General features: G+C 36.0%; 1 protein-coding gene across 8 annotated transcripts in view; it reads left to right on the top strand.

Annotated features, from left to right (window-relative positions):
• The window catches only part of VPS13B (vacuolar protein sorting 13 homolog B), a 439,567-nt gene that overhangs the window by 204,644 nt on the left and 214,772 nt on the right, over positions 1-20,151 (top strand). For all 8 annotated transcript variants that reach the window (XM_062627313.1, XM_062627314.1, XM_062627315.1 and 5 more), the window contains 2 exons: positions 7,500-7,627; positions 15,411-15,645. In XM_062627313.1, coding sequence (XP_062483297.1) covers positions 7,500-7,627; positions 15,411-15,645 — 363 coding nt within the window. The remainder of the gene's footprint in view (positions 1-7,499; positions 7,628-15,410; positions 15,646-20,151) is intronic.

Raw genomic sequence — 20,151 nt, 5'->3', positions numbered from 1 at the left:
GTGTGAGAAGTCACAAAGCTTAGAGCTGCAGTAGGTCCTGAAGCCTCTTACAAAGGCACCTGAAAACTAAATGCCCTGTTTAATAACTGAAAGCACACTTGTCACATAAAATTTTGCTGTTTCTTGTTAGGCAGCATCCAGGTGTTTGGTCATGGTACAGGGGTGGCTGCATTTTAGCCACATTGCAAGTGTACAGAAGGGCATATGACAGCAGGCAAATGGTTTTCATTACTAAGTCTTGTGCCAGTGACCAGACATTGCTCCATTTTGTTGCCCAGTGGACAGAATACAAGGGCATTTGCAAGAGAGAATTAAACAATGGTGGGGTTTTGACACCGTTACCATAGGCCAGGTTGATCAGGTCCACAAGTCAGAGCATGGACTTGTTATTTAATTCCACTACAGTTTAAGTATTACCATGGAGTTTCAGTCCAAAGTTCAAAGCTGAGCAGAGAATCCAGCATTGGTTTGTCCCACAGGAGGTGTATGTGTGGTGTGTAAGAGCATCTGCATATGGGGAAAATGATAGGTAGGACATGAAATCATTCCAGTTTGGAAAAATCTCTTTATTTGTGTTTCTGAAGCATTGATATATTTTTCTGTGGAGCTACTGTTCATACAGAGAAATAATTAGAGAATTTTAAAGTTTAAGTGCAAAGTTATATTTAGTCCACTATTCATTTGCGTTTCAAGCAGGTGGAGGATGGTGTCATAACAAGAAAGTTAAAAACTCTGTCTTAGATGGCCTTTATATTCTCTGTCCTGTACAAATTGTCTGATTTCTAGTAAGGACAGAACTCCTGTTGCTGATTTCTACCTGCTTTCCCCTGCTTAGACCTTGTAGAAATGTATCTTTGAGATACTTACATCTCTATTTAGACCAACTGATGCTGTATTAGTGTTTTTAGTTGGTTTCATCTAAAGTTAATAAACTTTCTGTTAAGTACAGTGTGGCAGAATAGGACCTTTAGTTAGCAAAACTGGATGCAATTGCTGATTTTTTTTTTTCCCTAAAGTGCAACTAGAATGCTGAACTAGATAAAATGAGCTGTTGGAATGCAGAAATCTGTCAAATGTGAGAGAAAGTCTGGCTGGTAAGAAATCAATGGATTATCTGAAGTATTTGAATTAGTAGGTCAGTATTTCTGCTCAATGAACTGAATGATTATCGTTTAGTCATGCCTGCTATGAACTGTATGACTAACAATTTATTTGGGAAAATGAACTAGCTTAAATAGGCGCTAAATAGGCAAAGTAAAATACAGGACTTGAAATCTGGCGCACATCATACCTGGGGTGCCTGAAAACACTAGGATTTTTATATATTTGTAAATAGCGTTTAGTTCCTGGAAGAGTTATTTAAAAGGAAGGTCTCCAGGCACAGATGATTTATAGTAACTTTTAAAATGGCTGGACAGTCACATACCTAGCATGATTTCTTTAGTGTGGATGTCAAAAACATTAGTAATACAAAGCCAATGTAGTATATGAAACATGCCTTCTGTGTGGAGAAACTCAAAGTAGAGATAAAAGAATGGGTGTTTCTTTTTAGATTATATCTGAAAGACTAAGAAACTTTCAGTGAATTTTTAAGAAGGCAGAAAATTAGCCAGAATTCCTCCCGCACTTACCAGGAAAGTTTTTTGCAAATTCAAAGGCTGAAATTCTTACTCCATAGTATAAAATTTTTCTGGAACGATAATTAATATTTAGATAAATTCAGACACAGTTTTCAGATATGAGCACACGTATAACACATTTTTATAATTACTAATGTAGTAGCTCAGTTTTGCATGTGAATGGCTGTTACTGATTTGTACAGAAGTGTCAGTCGTTTTTTATTTTTGTTCCCAGAACTAAATAGGTATTTTTTACCAGTAATAGCGCAGCAATTGCTAAGAATTTGGTGGAAGAAAATGCCGACTCTAGCCATTCCCTAGCCAACACCCACTTTGACACAGATCCTTTATGCTTGCAAAACAATGTTATGATCGCATTTGTCTTTGTTTACTGGCATATGTTTACCCTAGGAAAGGCATGTTGGTGTAAAGTCAAAAGCCTCTGTATTTTAACACTTATTCTGCTGCTAACTCATTGAATGGCCATCCTGATTTAGTTACTATACCTCTCTGCTGCTGTTTCCCTGGGTGTAAAGGACTTGCTCTGGCTGGTTGTGAAGGACTGAGTGCCTCAACTGTCATATTGATTGATAAAAGTCATGTACTATCTGCACTGCTAGTGAAAGCAATGTAGAATACAAAAATGCTCAAAGCCCAGTAAAGAAATTATTTATGCAAAGACTTTTCACCATGTGGGCAAATATACTGCGTTTTTTTCTAAGCTTAAAAGGACTTCTTGCTGTTATTTAAGTTACTTAAGTACTACTTTTATTGTTAAGTATCCCGATGTTTTTCTACATAAAGATGATCATAGGCTACTCTTACGAAAAAAAAATCTCTTACCTGAACAATTCAGGTATCAATCATCCAGGAATGGGGGTATAGGGAATAGCTTGTAATACAGCAAAAATAAAATGTGAATATTCTGAAACACTTCTGATGATACTGATGGTTCAGAAAGTATTGGTAGGTACAGCTTTGAGCTTCACCTGATGGTTTCTGTGAGCCTGCCATTTAGATTAACTTTCTATTTTTTTAATTAATTGAGGGGAAAATTGTATATTAAGATATGAAGTATTTTTTGCAAGATATTACTGTGTTTTTGCAGTTTCTTCTGTATGTTCTAATATTAAATCATGGAACATAATTATTGTATGGAAATACATTATGTTGAGAACACAATTTGTTTTTTTGGCCATTGTACATATATACATAAAAGTGTGAATCATTTGTAATGCCTCATACATCTCTCCCTGTAGAAATATATTTTTAGTTCTTTTTTGCTGTATATATAAAAGTATGTAAACTTAGGAGGAAAATTGGAATGCAAACCTAAGGAAAAACAATCTTTTACGTAACAAGCTTCACTGAATTTTTACTTTTTCATAATATTGAATGTAGAATCCAAATACTGCTGGTTTACAGAAAGGAGCAAGTAAGTTTTAAATAGGTGGTGTCTTTGGTGGTTTTTTTGGCAGTGTGTAGTTCTTGTTTTGTTTTACATATGAAGAAACCAATTAATCTTCTGAAAAAAAAAAACGAACAAACAATCCCAAAAAAGCTGTAGGCCATTTAGATATTTAGATTTTTTTTGAGTTGTTTGAATTTTCTGCTCCACTGCGCTTTAATCTCATTTGTAATCCCTTGGGCCTCTTGATCAGTTCCTTAATGGCTTACATTTGTCTTACAACAAATACACCTTGGTATTTTTATTTCTGATGAGAAGCCGTATCTAATACATGAAAATGTGAATAAATATTAAGAAATCCCAGTGAGTTCCTTGCCACTATGGAGACTACTTCTAATTTGAGCCCTGGAAAAATCTTTCCAGAAAGAGACATGTAGTAGCAGTTTACCTTCCTGTGATTTCTTTCTTCTTTTCAATACTATTAATGTTCATGTGTTTTGCTGTCATGGCTTCTTAGTAACTATGATTATTTAGCACTGTGATTTTTCTCAGCTTAACTCAGTTCTGATGTGTGAGAAGCTGTTTGGCAGATGATGTGATGTGGGAAGGAAAGCTTCAAATGACATCAAATGACAGGTGCATTTTGAGTACAGTCGTACAATGAGATGGTGGAGAGGCATGGCTTTTTGACAATGAACCTTGTTCAGTAGGAGCTCTCTGAGCTTTTGGGGATCCCTGAAAGTACAGGTTTGCCTGCAGCAGGATAACCTTTTCCGACCAGAAGGAAGCTGCTGCCCTCTTAATGCATGAAGTGTCTGAGGCACACAGAGGGCTGGGGGAAATGAGTCACCTTGTGCCAGAGGGATGAGACATGATAGATCTGCACCACATACACGTTAGGAGTAAGATACTAGCTCTCTATTTTGCTTCTCTTTAGTTCAGTGACTAGCGGTAAGGAGAGGAAGAGCTGAACGCATGGGGCCGGCTGTGAGTACAGGTTATCATTAGTCCTCAACCCAGTAGTGGAAAATATGTGGAAGATCTGTGGTCTTTTCTGCTTTGATCTATTTGAGGAAATGTCCATTTGCCACAAATCTTTACACATCAAAAGTTGTGGTTTTGCTTTTGTGTTCCTTAGGTCACTGAATATTAATAGCACAGAATAGCACCATTTTCCCCAAAGAGCTTATCTATTTTTAGAACTTCTAAATATTTTATGGATCAGACTTCTAAAGCAACCCGTTCCCAGTAGGCTAAAAAAATAAAAACCCACAAAAGAGGAAGAATATGTCTATATAAGAAAGGCACCTCTATCTAGAATTTTTGCCTGTAAGTCTTGCTTAGTGGCATCTCCTACAAAGACAGTTATGTTTATGATTAATTTTGCAGGATTGTCACTGGGAACTCCCACTATACTTTAACCATAAATTGTGAAATGAATTATGAAAGCTGCTACTTCTGATAGCTCAATTCTGATTGATCTTATCAGCCCTTTCTGAAAACTCAGATCATCACCAGTGTGTGTTCTGCAGTTGAGGGTGAGTGTGGCAGGCTCAGAGACTGGTTGAACTTGATGATCTTAAAGGTCTTTTCCAACCTAGTCGATGCTATGCTATGATTGAAATAATTGTGGTGTATCTTTTTACAAAAATAGGACTAGAAGATGTGAGTAGGAAAATTTTATGTTCCTGTACTCTGGTTTCCCTAAAAATTCCATTTGTACAACCTAAAGCAGTCCCCCCTCCATTGGTTTGTGTTTTTTTTGTTGTTGGTTCCCCCCCCCATCCATTTGTAAGTATTTCATACAATTCATATTTCATATCTAGCTATTGCTGACTGGCTCTGGGCTTCAACACAAGGCTGATTGCAGTGCCAGCAAATGTTCCTAAGGTTTTCAGTTAGGTAGTAGCCGAGTAGCATAATTATTTTAGGAGATTAACCTTCATAGTGAGACAGATGGAGCTGATCCAGCCTACATGTCTGCTATAGAGGACTAGCCAAACACATGCAATGGCCACACCAGAGTACTGCAGTCTCTTAGCAACTGTCATCTATTGATGGCCTTGCCTGATAGGGAATTAAGACATTGTTTTCTCTCAGCATCCCTTCAGAGAAAACTCTGGGACAGGAAAAAAATGAACAGAAGACTTCTTTTCAGGAGTTAATTCTGTGCTTGTTTCTTCTTTCCACTCTGAAACACTTCTTATTGCTTCTCTATTTTCCAGGATTTCTGGTTGAATGATTCCTTTTTGGTTTGCTGTTTTTTTGGTTTGGCCTTTTTGATCGAGTATAGTGTGTTACAAGGAAGGTGTTGTCTGTTGTGGGTGTTCTGTTTTGCAGGTTTGGATTACACATATATGGGGAGAAACAGGTGGTGCTTCAGCAGCTGATTTTGGTTTTCATTCACAGGTAGTTGTTTGTGGCATTAGAAAGTCCATTTCCCTAACTGAGAGAGAATTAGCAGAGTGCGTTTCCCAGCAAACAAAGCATAGGAGACTTGACTAAAATCTAGCTTTAGATCCCACTCACAAAGAATGCACTTCTTCAGTGATGTAGAATGCTGATATTCCCTGCTGGTTGTGCTGCATAGTTTTACACTGTATTTATCTGATCTTCCTGACCTGAAGCATTCCTGCCTTTGAAATTTCCAGAGTTCCAACCCTTACCCCACTTGTATTCTGGAGTTCTATGATGCAGTAACTCTTTTATATTAATATTTCTTGATACTCAAGCTGTTCCTCATTCTTACCTTGTAATATGTGTAGTGTACAGCCTGACTACACAGAGATGGTGGTGTGAACTGAAGTAGGGTGAGAAGTTAAAACAGAACAGCTATTCCTCACTGAATGTTTTTAATTTAATCCATTCATAATGTGGATGGAATACTCACTGCATGGTGTGAGTGTCCACGTGATAAAAAACTATGAAGTAACTACTCCACGCTGCTTCTCCATATGAATAGTTTACTTGTTTGTCTCCCCAGGACGGCCTACAACAGACAATCCTGAGATGTCATGTTTTACATTTTCATGATCCAGTTTTCATTCTTTATCTTCTAATAGAGCCATAATTGGAGCCAGCAGTATCTGCGAGGACTAATTATACTGCAGCCGTAAAAATTCTGTTTCACTCTTTTGGCCACCTCTCTCTGAATCTTTTGATTCCCCATCAGTTTAATAAAGTTAATACTTGTTCTTTTCAGGTCATTAAAAATACTATTTGTTAAAGGATTTTGTCTAAAATATTAATCAACTCTGGTCTTTTATGGCCTTGAGGAGAAAAAAGTCACAAAATTATTCCTCAAGTGGCATTACCATTGCATGCTCTTGGCAGAAATTCACCTCTCAGATGTTTAATTTAAAAACCTTTGCATGTTTCCTTGCACGACCAAAACTGACTGAAGACCCAGTGACGCATATCAAGGGGCATCTACTTTTGCTTATCTGAGTTCAGTTGGTAGCTTAATTTTATTTTGACAGTTTTTCTGTAGTTTGTATGCCACAGTTTTCTCCTAGCTGTATAACTGGGAGACAAATAGTCGCCTTTGTGCCGAGTTCAATTAGTTTAAAATGAAATCACGAAGACTTCATAATTTATTCCTGCAGTTTTGTCAGCTCAACAACATGTAGGCCAAAACTGGAAATGTTGAAGAATCTGACAATAATTTGGTGGGTATCCCAAAACATAAGAAAGAGGATATTCTGTAAGAGATGACAGGAGGAACTATGTACCATTCATAAAGTCTTGAATGAATGTGCTGTTGCTACTTGGTCTCCTCATTAGTCCACTTTTGTACTTCTACTATGCTTGTATTCAATTAAATGCTCTGTTACCAAAAATCTTCTCATCTTTATGTTACTAAATCACTAACAGTTTAAGGAAATTTCTCTTTTTACTAGAAAATATTTAATTTTGCTGAAATATGTCATACTTTAGTACCTTATGCTTGATGAAGAAAATGGTTTAATTTTTATGACTTTTTTTTTCTTTTTGAAGCATACTCAAGTTTTTAAGTGAACTTTTAAAAGAAAACTAATCAAAGGTTGCAATTTAATGTGGGCTGTCTTCCATTTCTTACAACAATTTTAGAAAACTAAAACGTTTTTTAGATTAAACTGGCAGCAGTGTATGTGAGTACTTCTTGTGTTGCTATTCTGTCACCAAATAGGTTATCACACTTTGAAAACTGTCTTAATTTGCTTAGGTCAAGAATTCTTCATAATATTTTCTTAGCAGTTTACATTAAAAAGTTTAAGCATTTCATTTCATTACGTTTCTCACTGGCCTCAACTGATACAGTTGTATTGCCAAGTTTAAAACTCATAATAGACACACTATTATTGCATCCATAGTGAGTTACATGGTGAGAGAAAATCTCTTTTAGAATTTAAGTAATCTTTTTCTTTGCTACAAGTAAGCATATTACTTAGTTATATATTCCGTCTGTAACTGAGATTTGATGTTTGCATTAGAATCTCGTCCTTTGTCACTTCCTGTGAAAACCATGCTGAACTCATCTGAAAGCTGCAGAAGTCCTGAAGAAAGAATGAAGGAATTTATTGGAATAGTGTGGAATGCAGTTAAGTGCCTTACACTTCAGGTAAGATGAAAAGGAAGTGAAAAAAACCCTATGTCTTTCTAAACTTTATGATTCTTTTTATGCATCCTAGCAGTTTTTATTAGAGGTTTTTTAAAGGAGCTCCCAAGTTTTATTGTCTTATTTCAGTAGTTTCAAAGTCTTAGAGAATGAAAAATAAAATACAGATTTTTTGTAAATTAAGCAAAGAATGCTTTGGTTTTAGAATATTAATTTTTGAAATAGATTTTATATCTAAGAGGGAAGATCCTTAAAAATTAAATGGAGAAAAAATGCTTATAATACTTTTCTATATTATAAACATACCTATACACCTTTCTATCCATTGGTAGATTTGCAGAATATAGTTGAGGAAAGTATGTATGATAAACACTTTCTTGGTATATATGATGTTATACAGTGATGTCTCAGCTGCTTACTTGTCTACCTTTTCATGAAGGACAAGTAGATGACCACTTGAAGTAAACCTTTTCGTCCCAGATTCTTCTAGATTGTGATCACTGATCAGTAAAAGCAAAGCAGTATATGCAGTATATATATGCATACTACATAAGAAGGGCCATGTTTGAAGTCCAGTGTTAAGACTGCAAGAACAAAAACTGGCAGGCTTTGAAATGCTAGGATTAAGATTCTGTGCTTCCAAGTATGAATGAAGTGCCTGCTTAGAAATTACCCTAACTTCAATTATTATAATTTGTGCCTCTTGAACGGTGCATTCTTTGAGATTGGTATATTATGGTACTCCAGTATATTGTAGCAAAACTGGTTTTGTCTTAAAATAAAATTTTAAAAATACAAAGACCCCTTAAATCTGACAGAAAGTAATCATTGAATCATCTGTTCCTTCCTACCAAGACATATATTTTCTTATATATGGTGTTGTCCCAGAACCTGTGTTTGTTTTATGCCCCTTTCATGCAGGAAGTACCTTGGGTTCACAATATTAGAAATTCTGAAAGTTTTAAGTTTTGCCTGAGCAAGAACTTCAGATTTGTGACTTGATTGCAAAACATTGAAGTTGAGAAGATGCTTTCTGTTAGCTGTTTAGTTTTCAGCCAGCTCTTTCACCATTATTTCATGAGTATTTTGTTTGTTTTCCTTTCTTTCTTAATGTTGTCAGCACTGGAGATTGAAATGGCTAGATAAGGGGAGTCCAGAGAGGTAACTTTTAAGCTGTTTGAAGAAAGCAGTTCATTTTTGTTATGTGTCTGGGTGGTACCTGTCACAGTCAGATTCCCTATCTAAATGAGGCTTACAGTTTGAGTCATAATAAAAATAATAATATCCTAATGAGGATGTTGAAGAGCTGGTCCTTTATAAATGGGAGAAATTGAATTTTTTTTTGAGGTACGCTTTTTTATGTGAGCAAACTGAATTTGTTTCAAAGAATGTTTAAGATACCAGCTAAAAATGAAGTTGGTCAGTTACCAAATACAAACAAGCAAACAAAAAAAGGTTGCACCCAAATTAGTGTCTGTTTTGTGGAGATAAAAGATGGTGACAGTGATAGGCACATGTTTTCTCAGTCATTTCTAAATGTATTTCTGTTCTTACATAGCATAAACTCATGGCTTAGAGTTAAAACAGTTAGTGTGGGCAGGGGATTTTTTGTATTAGATATTCTTTCCGGTGTGTTTGAGGTTCTAGATTTATTTGCTTTTTACAGCTATTTTTGGTAACATACTCATGTTTTCTATTTTCATCAGTATGAATATGAAATTACATTTTTAGTTTCTGTGTTGAAATTAAAAAGACCCTATGAGTTCATACAACAGCTTACACACTTCTGATATGTTTCGTCCTTATGCTTTGATCATACTGGGTAAAGTACTTGCCAGGGTCTTGCCAGAAGGACATTACATGTTACCAGTGAAAAGTTTCAGCAGACTCCAAGGAAACACTAAAGTCCCAGAACATGCTGCCAGACAAATACACAGTGCTCCTTCTTGGTGAAATATGAAGGATTTATAGATATGCTTGCTGTTCTTTTTATTATTCCTATCAGTCCTTGTGGCTATTTTATCTAAATACATTTTTTTCAAGACATAAATGCACATATATAGCTTTTTACTTTCAATACCAGCCTAAATGGGAAAGCTGAAATTTCTGCAAGGCAATGTATAGGTGATAAGATGATGAGAATTATGAGTCTCTTTTTCAAGTCAAGAGCAGTATATTTATTTATTAACCATAATACTCATTTTATTAAACACATAAATAGATTTTTATGTTAAGTTCATCCTGATTTTCTGTGTTTTTTTATAAGTTGGCATGAAAAAGGCAAATTTCTAGAATGTTTTGTCTGGTTATATGCTGAGCACATAGACTCTTAGTTTTTTTCTAAAGCTAGTTTCATGTTCCTGGATCTTTTATTAACATGATTGTAGAACAGAAAAGTCTTTAGTTGTCATCAGATAAAACAGAACTTCATAACTTAAAATCATCAAAGGATTATTCTTTTAGTGGAAGTTTGAGTAAGTAAATGTGTTTGGAACCAAAGTAACTGGAAAGTTTATTTTGGACCCAAAGCTGGTACTTGCTTAGCCTTAGCCCTGTCTTGCTCATGATGGAATATTGCATGAAAATGTTGTGCATTAGAGTTGTGGTTAGCTATTAGTATTTAAGTGAAAAGACTTTCATACTTAACTATAAGAAGTTATTTTTATTATTTAGTTGTTGTAGGATTTTATATGCAGCCTTGAAGTCTTTTTGGCAGTTGCACCCTGTAGAAGGGTAGTGCTCACTTTTCACGTGTTCTTCATCCTAATAGTTGCTAAAATTGTGGAGCAGTATAAACACAATTATTTTTAATTGGTTGTTAATGCTGAATTCCATTGAGAACAATGAAGGATCTGTATTAAAAGCAAATGAATTAATGAGTAATGTTGCAATGAACCCCAACTAAATGAGAGTGTAATTATTACATATAAAATTTAGCCAGATATTCCACATGCCTTTAAATATCCCAGAAATTATTTGAAAAAAAGAGTGTTTCCTGAAATTATTGAAAGTAATATTTTATTTAAAGCATAACTTGTACAAAATTTAGTCAGTGAAGCATTGATTGAAAGAACAGAAATTAAAGGATAGAGTTGACTAGAGTTCCTAGTCTTTGAACAGTACTCTTTATTCATGGGTCAGGAAGAGATTCTATGACTTGTAACTTAGCAGTTACAACTATCAGAAGTTATTCAGCAGTTAGGAGAGAGGATGATTTCTTAAGTTGTTTACTTACCACAAACTGACAAAGAAATCAATTTTTCTATTACTAATTTTTTTTTAATTAAAAAAATTAAAATCAAGCTTTCTTAGAAAATAATAGGAATACTGTGTAGAGCTAAGATACAATGTTTTAAGTGGTCAAACAAAATGCAGCTAATCCTCATTTATACTCATTTGTGTGGACAGGTAGTCTGCTCTCTCAGTTTTCTCACTCATGTGCTCTGCTTTCCATTTATGTAATTTGTACTTTTTGTCTAATTTCAAAACACAGATATCTGGTTTGCCTTTTTGAATTCTAACACACAGCTTGTGTCTGGCTCAAATGCAGATGGTCTTATTTGGTAGAGCTAATTTGGATGTCAGAGGCTGAGGGATGGTCTTACAGTAATGACCACACCAGAACCCCTATATGAGATGTGTAGTGGTGGTTCTTTTCAGTTTTGGGAGTCACTGGAGGATTACCTTCTTTACCTGAAACTCCCAGAAAAACATATTCACCTGTCTGCTGAGAGCATGTAATGTATTTATGCACAGAAGCGCCACTTCTGAGGAAACACCTTTATGTGAGTGTCACTTGTGGGTCATTTATAACGCCTTTGATTGGTCTGTAGCTACAAAATACGGGTTTGTGAAGGTATCACTATCGTGAAAGGCTGTGAAGACTCTTGTACAACCTGTCCCCCTTTGTTGCACTTGCACATAACTACGGCGTGTCACTTTTGTTTCACTCCCTCCTGCTCACCCTTCTCAGTTAGGAAGACCTGCAGTATATAATCATTGTTCTCTCTATTGAGCTGCATTCTCTTTTTATAGAATATGAATTAAAAATACTCCATTTATTCCAGTAACTTAATACTTTCATTTCTGTACAAAAGTCTTAAAGTCATGGCACTTTTTTAGGCTTATATATTAGTAAAAGCTGAGAGCAAATGCCTTGTGTAGCATTTTAAAAATAGAAGGGAAGATACTGCTTACTTCATTGGTTTATCATTAGTGTACGTTACTTAGCATGTATAGGCCTTGACATAATAGAAATGAAAATAGGGAGTGATTCTGTTTCAAGAATTTGTAATAATTCCTTCTCTTTAACACACGAATGTGTTCAGTATTGGCAAAAGAACATGTTGCTACCAAAACTGAAATAAGATCCTTGAAACAGAAAGGATGTTGCCATGGAAAAATGAAGTAACACTCAGTGCAGCTGTGAAGCATTAATGAATAGGATATTTTTTTAAAAGATCATTTGTGTTTGGTGTGGCTTGGAGGGTCCCAACCAGATGGTTTCCATGAGTAGGATCTGACCCCCAGCTTGAGGACTTCTTACTGGCAGATTACTTCATTTTCTTTCCCTTGGATTGTCAGATCCTTACATTAATGCAAGATTTACTGCTGCAGATTTATATTCAGTTACATAAATCAGTCACATTTTACATTAAATTCACAATTTTAGACACACCGTTTAACAGTTATTTAAAAAGTGTAAAAAGATTTATATGATAGCTTTAGTATATGCTATTGATGTAGTTTAATTTTAAGAATTTGGATTACATATATTTTAAAGCGCTTTCGGATTGGTGAAGCAATCTGTAGCGCACATTCTCACTTTTGTTCAACATATAGATCCATCATTTTAGGCGCACTCTTCCATTTCTTCACTGGCACTTGTTATTAAACAGATATCCAGATTCTGTCAGATAAATGTGCATGAATACCACTGAAATTGATAGTTGGGTGTCAGCAGAATCTGCCTCTGAGAAATTCAGCAGGTGCAGTTCAGTTTTGCACTTCTTGGGCCCTTGTGTGTCCAAGTTCACTATTTCTTATGTAATTATAATAACTGCATGACTTGCACTAAGATGTGCAATTCTTGGTGAGCATTGTATTGGCCTTAGAATCCTGCAATAATATGTTGCAAAATTCTGTTATTTGTATAAAAATTTAAATGAAGCACAAGTAAGCCAACCATATCTGTAAGCAAACCTGTAATATTATGTATGGAGGCCCTGATGCAGTCATGTAAACCCCACCAAAATTCATGGTTCAACTGCCATTAAGTTGTTTGAAAATGAATTGCAAAGTAGCTGCCTATGTAAACAGTAATTTTCATCAGGCATTTGAAGGAGTGAAACTGTTGTGATTCTACTTCAATATTCTTGATATGGCAAAGTAAAATACAACAAAAATGATCTAATGAATTTTCTTCAGTACAAAGATGTACTGAACTGTAAAATTAAGTGTAAAAACCCTACTGAGTATTGAGAACTCTTCTCAGGAGTACTCAGTAAAACATCTCCTGCAGATCCTGCTGCTGGTAATGTGATGAAGTACAGTATCTCTCCAAGGTGGTGGAATTTTTTGATTATTATTACCACATGGTTTGTGGCAGCATATAATGTAAATCCTCATGGGTACATATATATGGAGAATGGATGATTTGTTATAAACTGTTTATTCAGCAAATGCACAGATAGAACAGAAGTTTCACTGATCAGAAGTTCTCTTGTCATCTATTTATCATTATCCCACAATGGCTTGACCTGCAACCTATTACTAATAGACCAGAAAACGATCTAATGTGTCACTGTAAAAATCTTTGCAAATTGACACAATGACTAATTTACCATTTAAAAAAAATAAATCCAAATTTATTACATCTGTAACAATACACCGTTGCTTTTCATCCAGTATAAATAAAGTGCACCCTGCAACCTTGGATCAATAAACTACTTATCAAAGATGCAATTAACTTCATTTTACAACTCAAACAGTTCTAAAACTAGAAACAAACACAGACTTCATGTAACAATGTATTTGTTTTTGCAAAATTATATTTTTCTGTAGTGAATTCTTGTCAGTTTGTCTAAGCAAAAGGGCACAAAAATGTTCAAATAAAGATGAATATCTGTGTTCTCTTCACTAGGCTGGCAAAGTACTTACAGTGCTGGGGAATTCCATCTCTATTGCAAATCATTATTGCGGTCTTGGGGGACTGTTAGCCTTCAGGGGAGGGTAAGGAGTACAAACCTTGGTTATCAGCTTTAAGCTATGGTGTCTTCAATGATGTCAAATCAAAAGACACTGTTGCGTAAGTTTACAGCAAACAAATGTTCTTTTGTCACAGCTATAAATAACATCTTGTGTCCAACATTTCATACACTAGGTTTTTCCAAACATTGTGAAGACATGAACTGAATCATAGCTTGTACTTGCTTAATAAACCATTCAAGTGTGCAGGCTGTTAGGGCTATTTGATATCCAGGTGCAGAATATTACATGTACGAGCCAAGGAAGACTAACAGAGACTGCAGTTTACACTGTTTCCGAGTTAACAAGTCGTGATGAGTTGAATTCCTGCTTTGGGTTCACTTGGCCTTGCTAGAAGCTCACAAGGAGATGGCAGAATGTCAGAAATATTTCAGGGTAACAGCACTGCTTGAAAATAAAGAACAAAAAAGTGCAATTTCACATTGCACTTTTTCATTTGCACTACTTCTTTTTGCAATGAAAACGGGAGAAAAGCTATATAAACTTTGTGACCTTTATTCATTTCTCTCTTTCATAGAATCATAGAATGGTTAGGGTTGGAAAGAACCTTAAGATCATCTAGTTCCAACCCCCTAGGGATGCCTCACAGTAGACCATGACCCCCGCCCCGGACTCTGTCCAGCCTGGCCTTGAACACTGCCAGGGATGGAGCATTTACCAGTTCTTTGGGCAAACTGTTCCAGTGCCTCACCACCCTCACAGTAAAGACCTTCTTCCTTATATCTGATCTGAACTTCCCCTGTTTAAGTTTAAACCCGTTACCCCTTGTCCTATCACTACAGTCCCTAATGAAGAGTCCCTCTCCAGCATCCCTGTAGGCCCCCTCCAGATACTGGAAGGCTGCTATGAGGTCTGCACACAGCCTTCTCTTCTCCAGAGTGAATTGCCCCATTTTTTTCAGTCTTCATATAGGAGGTGCTCAAGCACCCTTATCATCTTTGTGTATGTATGCACCCATCCATTTGTTTTAAAGTCAGTTTATATTTTTCCTAGTTTACCTGATGGTCAGACTTTTTGTACATGCTCATTGCTTTTGACAATGTAAAGATGGAATTTTCGCTGAAATAAGTCTTAAAAGAAGTCTTTGTAGAAAGTAATAGCATATAAATTGTTGGGTAGTTTTAGAGGCTTAGCTGTTGCTAACAAAACTACAAAAAGAGAAGGCCTTTGTCAGCTTTATTGTGAGAACATTTTGTGACTCAGTTATGCTTCTTGTAAAAAGCTGGTGAAATGTAGACAGAGGTATGTTCTGTTTATATGATAACACCTTTCTGATCAAATTTACAGACCAAAATCACACTTCTTCCCTACCCTGCCATAATCATACTTTGCAAGTATACATTTTTTGCCATCATTTTATACCATCTTTCCTCTTAATTCAACTAAAAGCCAAGAGCGTTTTCAATGAACTGTGATAGATGAGTAACTTGAGGCTTTGTACCAAGATGAATACTCCGCACTGGGAGGAAAAAAATGGTGATCTGTTTCTTAGAAATTGTTCTTGGTTTTGTTTTTTCAGCTTGAAGTGCAATCTTGTTGTGTATTCCTTCCGAATGACAGCTTGCCTTCCCCAAGTACAATTGTATCGGGTGACATTCCTGGGACTGTGCGAAGCTGGTACCATGGGCAGACCAGTATGCCTGGCACACTTGTCATCTGCTTGCCCCAGATAAAGATTATGAGTGCTGGACACAAACACATGGAACCATTGCAGGAAATCCCATTTGTTGTGCTGAGACCAATCCTGGAAGAAGGTAGTGTGATAAATTCAAGTACACTTATTCTTTAATTTCCAGTTGTTAACTGTTATGAAAATTATCATCACTTTATTTTGAAAACTTCTGGTGCTATGCTGCTTTTTTAATATTATGTTATGTATTACTGATGGCTAGAATCATGACAGGGTTTGGTCCCCAGAGATAAGTGCGAAACATCATCAGAGAGCTAATTTTGTCATGTTTTATGTGTTTTTGAAGCCAAAAGAATTCAGAAGTGCAATCTTTACCTGCATTGGCTTTTGTCATTCAAGTTTCTGTGTACCTACAGTTGGTTTGACATGACAGAAGGAGGCAGTGAGTTGTGAATCCCGAGGGAGAACTGAGGCAGGTTAGGAAAACTTTATGGTTTATGGGTTTATGTTAATGCCATAATGCGTTAGATAGTGCCTCATAATTAAGTTAAAAATTTCATGGAAATGCCAGTTTTTGTGTTTTAACCCCAGTGGGCTGCTCAGCTCCATAGAATACCCACTCACTTGCTCCCCCCTTAGGTGAACGGGGAAGAATCAGAAGGGTAAAAGTGAGAAAACTGGTGGGTTGAGATAAAGACAATATAATAGGTAAAGCAAAAACCGCACATGCAAGCAAAGCAAAATAAGGAATTAATTCACTACTTCCTATCAGCAGCCAGGTGTTCAACCATTTGTGGGAAAGCAGCGACCTATCTCACGTAAGAGTTATTTGAGAAAGCAAATGCCGTAGCTCTGTCTTTCCCCTTCCTCCTGTTCCCAGCTTTTTTTTGCTAAGCATGGAATCATATACTATGGAACATCCCTTTGGTCAGTTGGGGTCAGCTGTCCCAGCTGTGTCCCCTCCCAACTTCTTGTGCACCCCCAGCCTACTTGCAGGTGGGGCAGTGTGAAAAGCAGAAAATACCTTAACGCTGTGCAAGCACTGCTCAGTAATGACTAAAACATCCCCATGTTATTAACAGTTTTCATTGCAAATACAAAACATAGCACCATACCAGCCACTATGAAGAAAATTAAGAGTATCTCAGCCCAAACCAGTACATTGGTGTACAGTTCGTTATTGTATTCTTGAACTATTATTATTTGGAAAGAATTGTTGTGGTTTTGTCATATTAGAGATGCTGCCAACTGAAAAGAAAAAAAAAAGAGAAAGGTATGTTTTTCCTAATAATTTTCAGTAGGAATGATCTAATTTGCTAATCAAAGTGAGAGATAAATGATAAATAAATTTAACCAAACTATTTTGTTTGCTTTAACCGATAATGTAATTTGAACCATTTATGAAAGGAAGGAGACAGTTGAATTTTGTTAAACCCAGATTTGAAGAAAAGATCCTAGTGAGGGAAAAGAATCCCCCTTGTTGGGATAAAGCCTATGGTAAGGAATTTATTTGTGTGTGGCTTTGTGTTCTGGGAATAATGCCAAACAGAAGTTCTCACAATCTTGATATTTTTGATTCTCTAATGGAGCTGTTGCCTTCTTCCATGCCAAAACTCCATCTTCAACAGAATGTTATTTTGTTTTCCAAAGCTTCTAAGTCACCTCCTTTGTTTGTTCCCATGTAGAGGTAAATAATTTTTATGGACTTTTATTGGGAGAGTCTCTCAGTTTGCATTCTATCTTTGACCAAGTCTTCAGGGATGTACCATCATTCTTAAGACATGTTACCATCTCTCTGAAATTATATTTATTCAACCTTGCTTTTCCTGGAAACTGTTTTTGGACTCAGTCCTTCTTTTATGAAGAAGACCTAAGTAAAAGGCTTGTTTACAAGGATGCATAGTTACTTTAAAGAAAGCTGTATGATCACTCATTTTTCTTATTGCATGAACAACTAAAAGCAGAGAAAGAGGGAGCATAGTTATACTGTCACTTGGAGATATTGGAGCCTACTCACAGGGACTTACTGACCTCGAGATGTCAACGTACTGTAAAAATAGCTTGTAAAATGTCCCACAATCGGGTTTTTCTATTTGCTTTCAGAGCCCTGATACGTTTCTTTTCTGAGGTAGTTGTAGTTTGTAGGTATACTTAAAAGAACATTTTAAGTACAGTACTTTGATTCAGAAACCTAACAGCTCAGTTGTACTAAGTAACATATGAACAGAAATGGGTTTATCTATTTAAGGCATGAAATATGCTGTTGAACTTCTGTTGAATAGCAAATACACTAAGTTCATAAAGGTATTAAATTACACTAAGTATTATCTTTATAATTCAAATAAATCAGATTATAGATACATGAGGCAATATTCACTGAAAATATTAAAATAGAATTGCAGAATTGTAGAGCAGCCCAGGTTGGAAGGGGCCTTGAATGATCATCTGGTCCAAACTTTCATGTCAAGAGAAGCCTAGATGAGATTGATTATAACCAGCAGCCTGTTCAGTCACTTCTTAAAACCCTCCATATCCCTGTGGAGGTTGTTCCAGTGAATGGTTGTTCTTACTGTAAAAAACTTAATTCTTATATCAACATGAATCCTTCTCTTGTGCAGCTTGTACCTGTTGCCCCTTTTCTACCTCATTTTCTTCTTCTTGTGGAAAGGGGGACCTCTGTCCTATTTGTAGCGGCCCTTTGAGTAAACTAGTTACTAAGAAGAGATTGAATACTTAGAAATTCAGTCCAAGCAGAACTGAAATGTTTAGAGAACCATTTAAGGTGAGTTGTCACTTTCTGTGCACACTATGTCCCACTTCAAACACTTGACAATCATCTCTATATTCTCGAAGTTCCAACCTGTAGTGATAGTTAGTAACTTTACAGTTTGACAAAATATGCTGTTATGATCAGGACTTCTGGACTTCTGAGTTGTCTTCCAAAAGGTGAAAATGTTGTAATAGGAAAATAAATCAAAGACATGATAGTGGTAACTTTTATGAATTCGCCTTTGTGAAGATCTGTGGTTGCATCAGATACAGTAAGAAACAGATAATTAGGTAAGACACAGTAACACACATTTAGAAACCGGTATTCAGAATACCTTAAAATTGTTGTTGATATTGATACCTATCGTATTCACATTCTCATATGGGTAACAGGAAACTGACAATCATGTAAATCACTGTACTCCAAACATATAAATCTGAGAGGTGGCTTTTGTTTGTGAAATATGACAAGTTACATAACCTCACAGATTTTTGTAGCATATGTTTAAACTCAGTAAGTTCTGCCTTGTAGGGAAATAGAAAATTAGGGCTTCTAATACTAGTGTGTGAAGAAATCATGATGAAATGTATTGGACATAAGCTACTCCAATATAATAAAAGCATATAGATTTCAACCTGCAAAAAATGGCTGCTGAATGTTTAAAGTAGAACAGCAGCACACTGGCATTCTTAGAAGTTATTGTCTTGCATTGTATTTAAAAAAAAAGTGCAACTTTAACTAACAGCTGAAACATAATTTCTGTAAACTTTAAGATGAATATTTGACATTCAAATAGTGTGCTATTTCATATAATCATAAATTGGTTTGCATTGGAAGGGACCTTAAAGGTCATCTAGTTCCAACTTCCCTGCCATGGACAGCTTCCACTAGACCAGGTTGTTCAAAGTCCCATCCAATCTGGCCTTGAGCATTGCTAGGGATGGGGCAAACCTGTACCTGTGTCTCACCACCCTCATAGTAAAACTTCTTCCAAATGTTTAATCTAAACCTAAATTCTTTCAGTTTATTTCAGTTTATATTCAATGTCATTATCTGTAAAACTTGGTAATTATGGCATTTAACTTACTTATTATGGTTAATGACCTTATAAAATCAGTAGTCACATTTTAATGACATTCATCAGTATCTGAATAGCAATGAAGTTCTGCATGAACAAGTTGTTAATGTTGAGTTCAGCTGTTGGAGGTCTCTAGCTGGATTTAAGTTAGAAAAGCCTGTGGGTTTGTGCTTACATTTGAAGTCTTGAACTAAATCTCATCTGCTGAATGTGAGCTCTGGACTTAAGCCCTTAGGGGTTTTGACTGGGTGCACCTAGGATTTTGCAGCTGTACAACTGCTTCCCTGTTGCATGACTGGAAGTTCTAAAGTGACCTAACATGTAATGACTGCAATATTTTTTTTTAAAAGAACATTGTATGTTGCATGGTAACGTGGGCATGTTGGAAATCCATGTAAAATGCCACAGTGTGGGTGCGGAAAGGCAAATGAAGACAGAGTTGTCAAGATGCTTTTTGAAGATTGCAGAGGATACCTTTAGGAAGTCTGGGAATAGATCCCAGATTGTATGCATGATAAAGCTTTTGTGATCTCTCTCCTACCATTACTGATTTGAAACAAATGCGATTTCTCTTTTTGCACAAGTGTCAACATTGTATACACAACATTGTGTGCATCTGCCACTTCTGCAGCCTGGTTTTTAAAGCAGAGAAGTGTCATATAAAAGTGAGAGCAAATATGTAACTGTTATTAGTAAAGTACATTTATGAGTATTATATGTCATGCATTTGAAAAGGCTTATAATGGGCATTACTCTAGCTAAGAAAGTGCATCAAATAACTA

Source organism: Pezoporus occidentalis, unplaced genomic scaffold, assembly GCF_034315485.1.
Source record: "Pezoporus occidentalis ecotype Australia unplaced genomic scaffold, CSIRO_AGI_Poc_V1 ctg3, whole genome shotgun sequence".
Classification (NCBI taxonomy): domain Eukaryota; kingdom Metazoa; phylum Chordata; class Aves; order Psittaciformes; family Psittacidae; genus Pezoporus; species Pezoporus occidentalis.
This window is presented reverse-complemented; position numbering and strand designations above follow the sequence as displayed.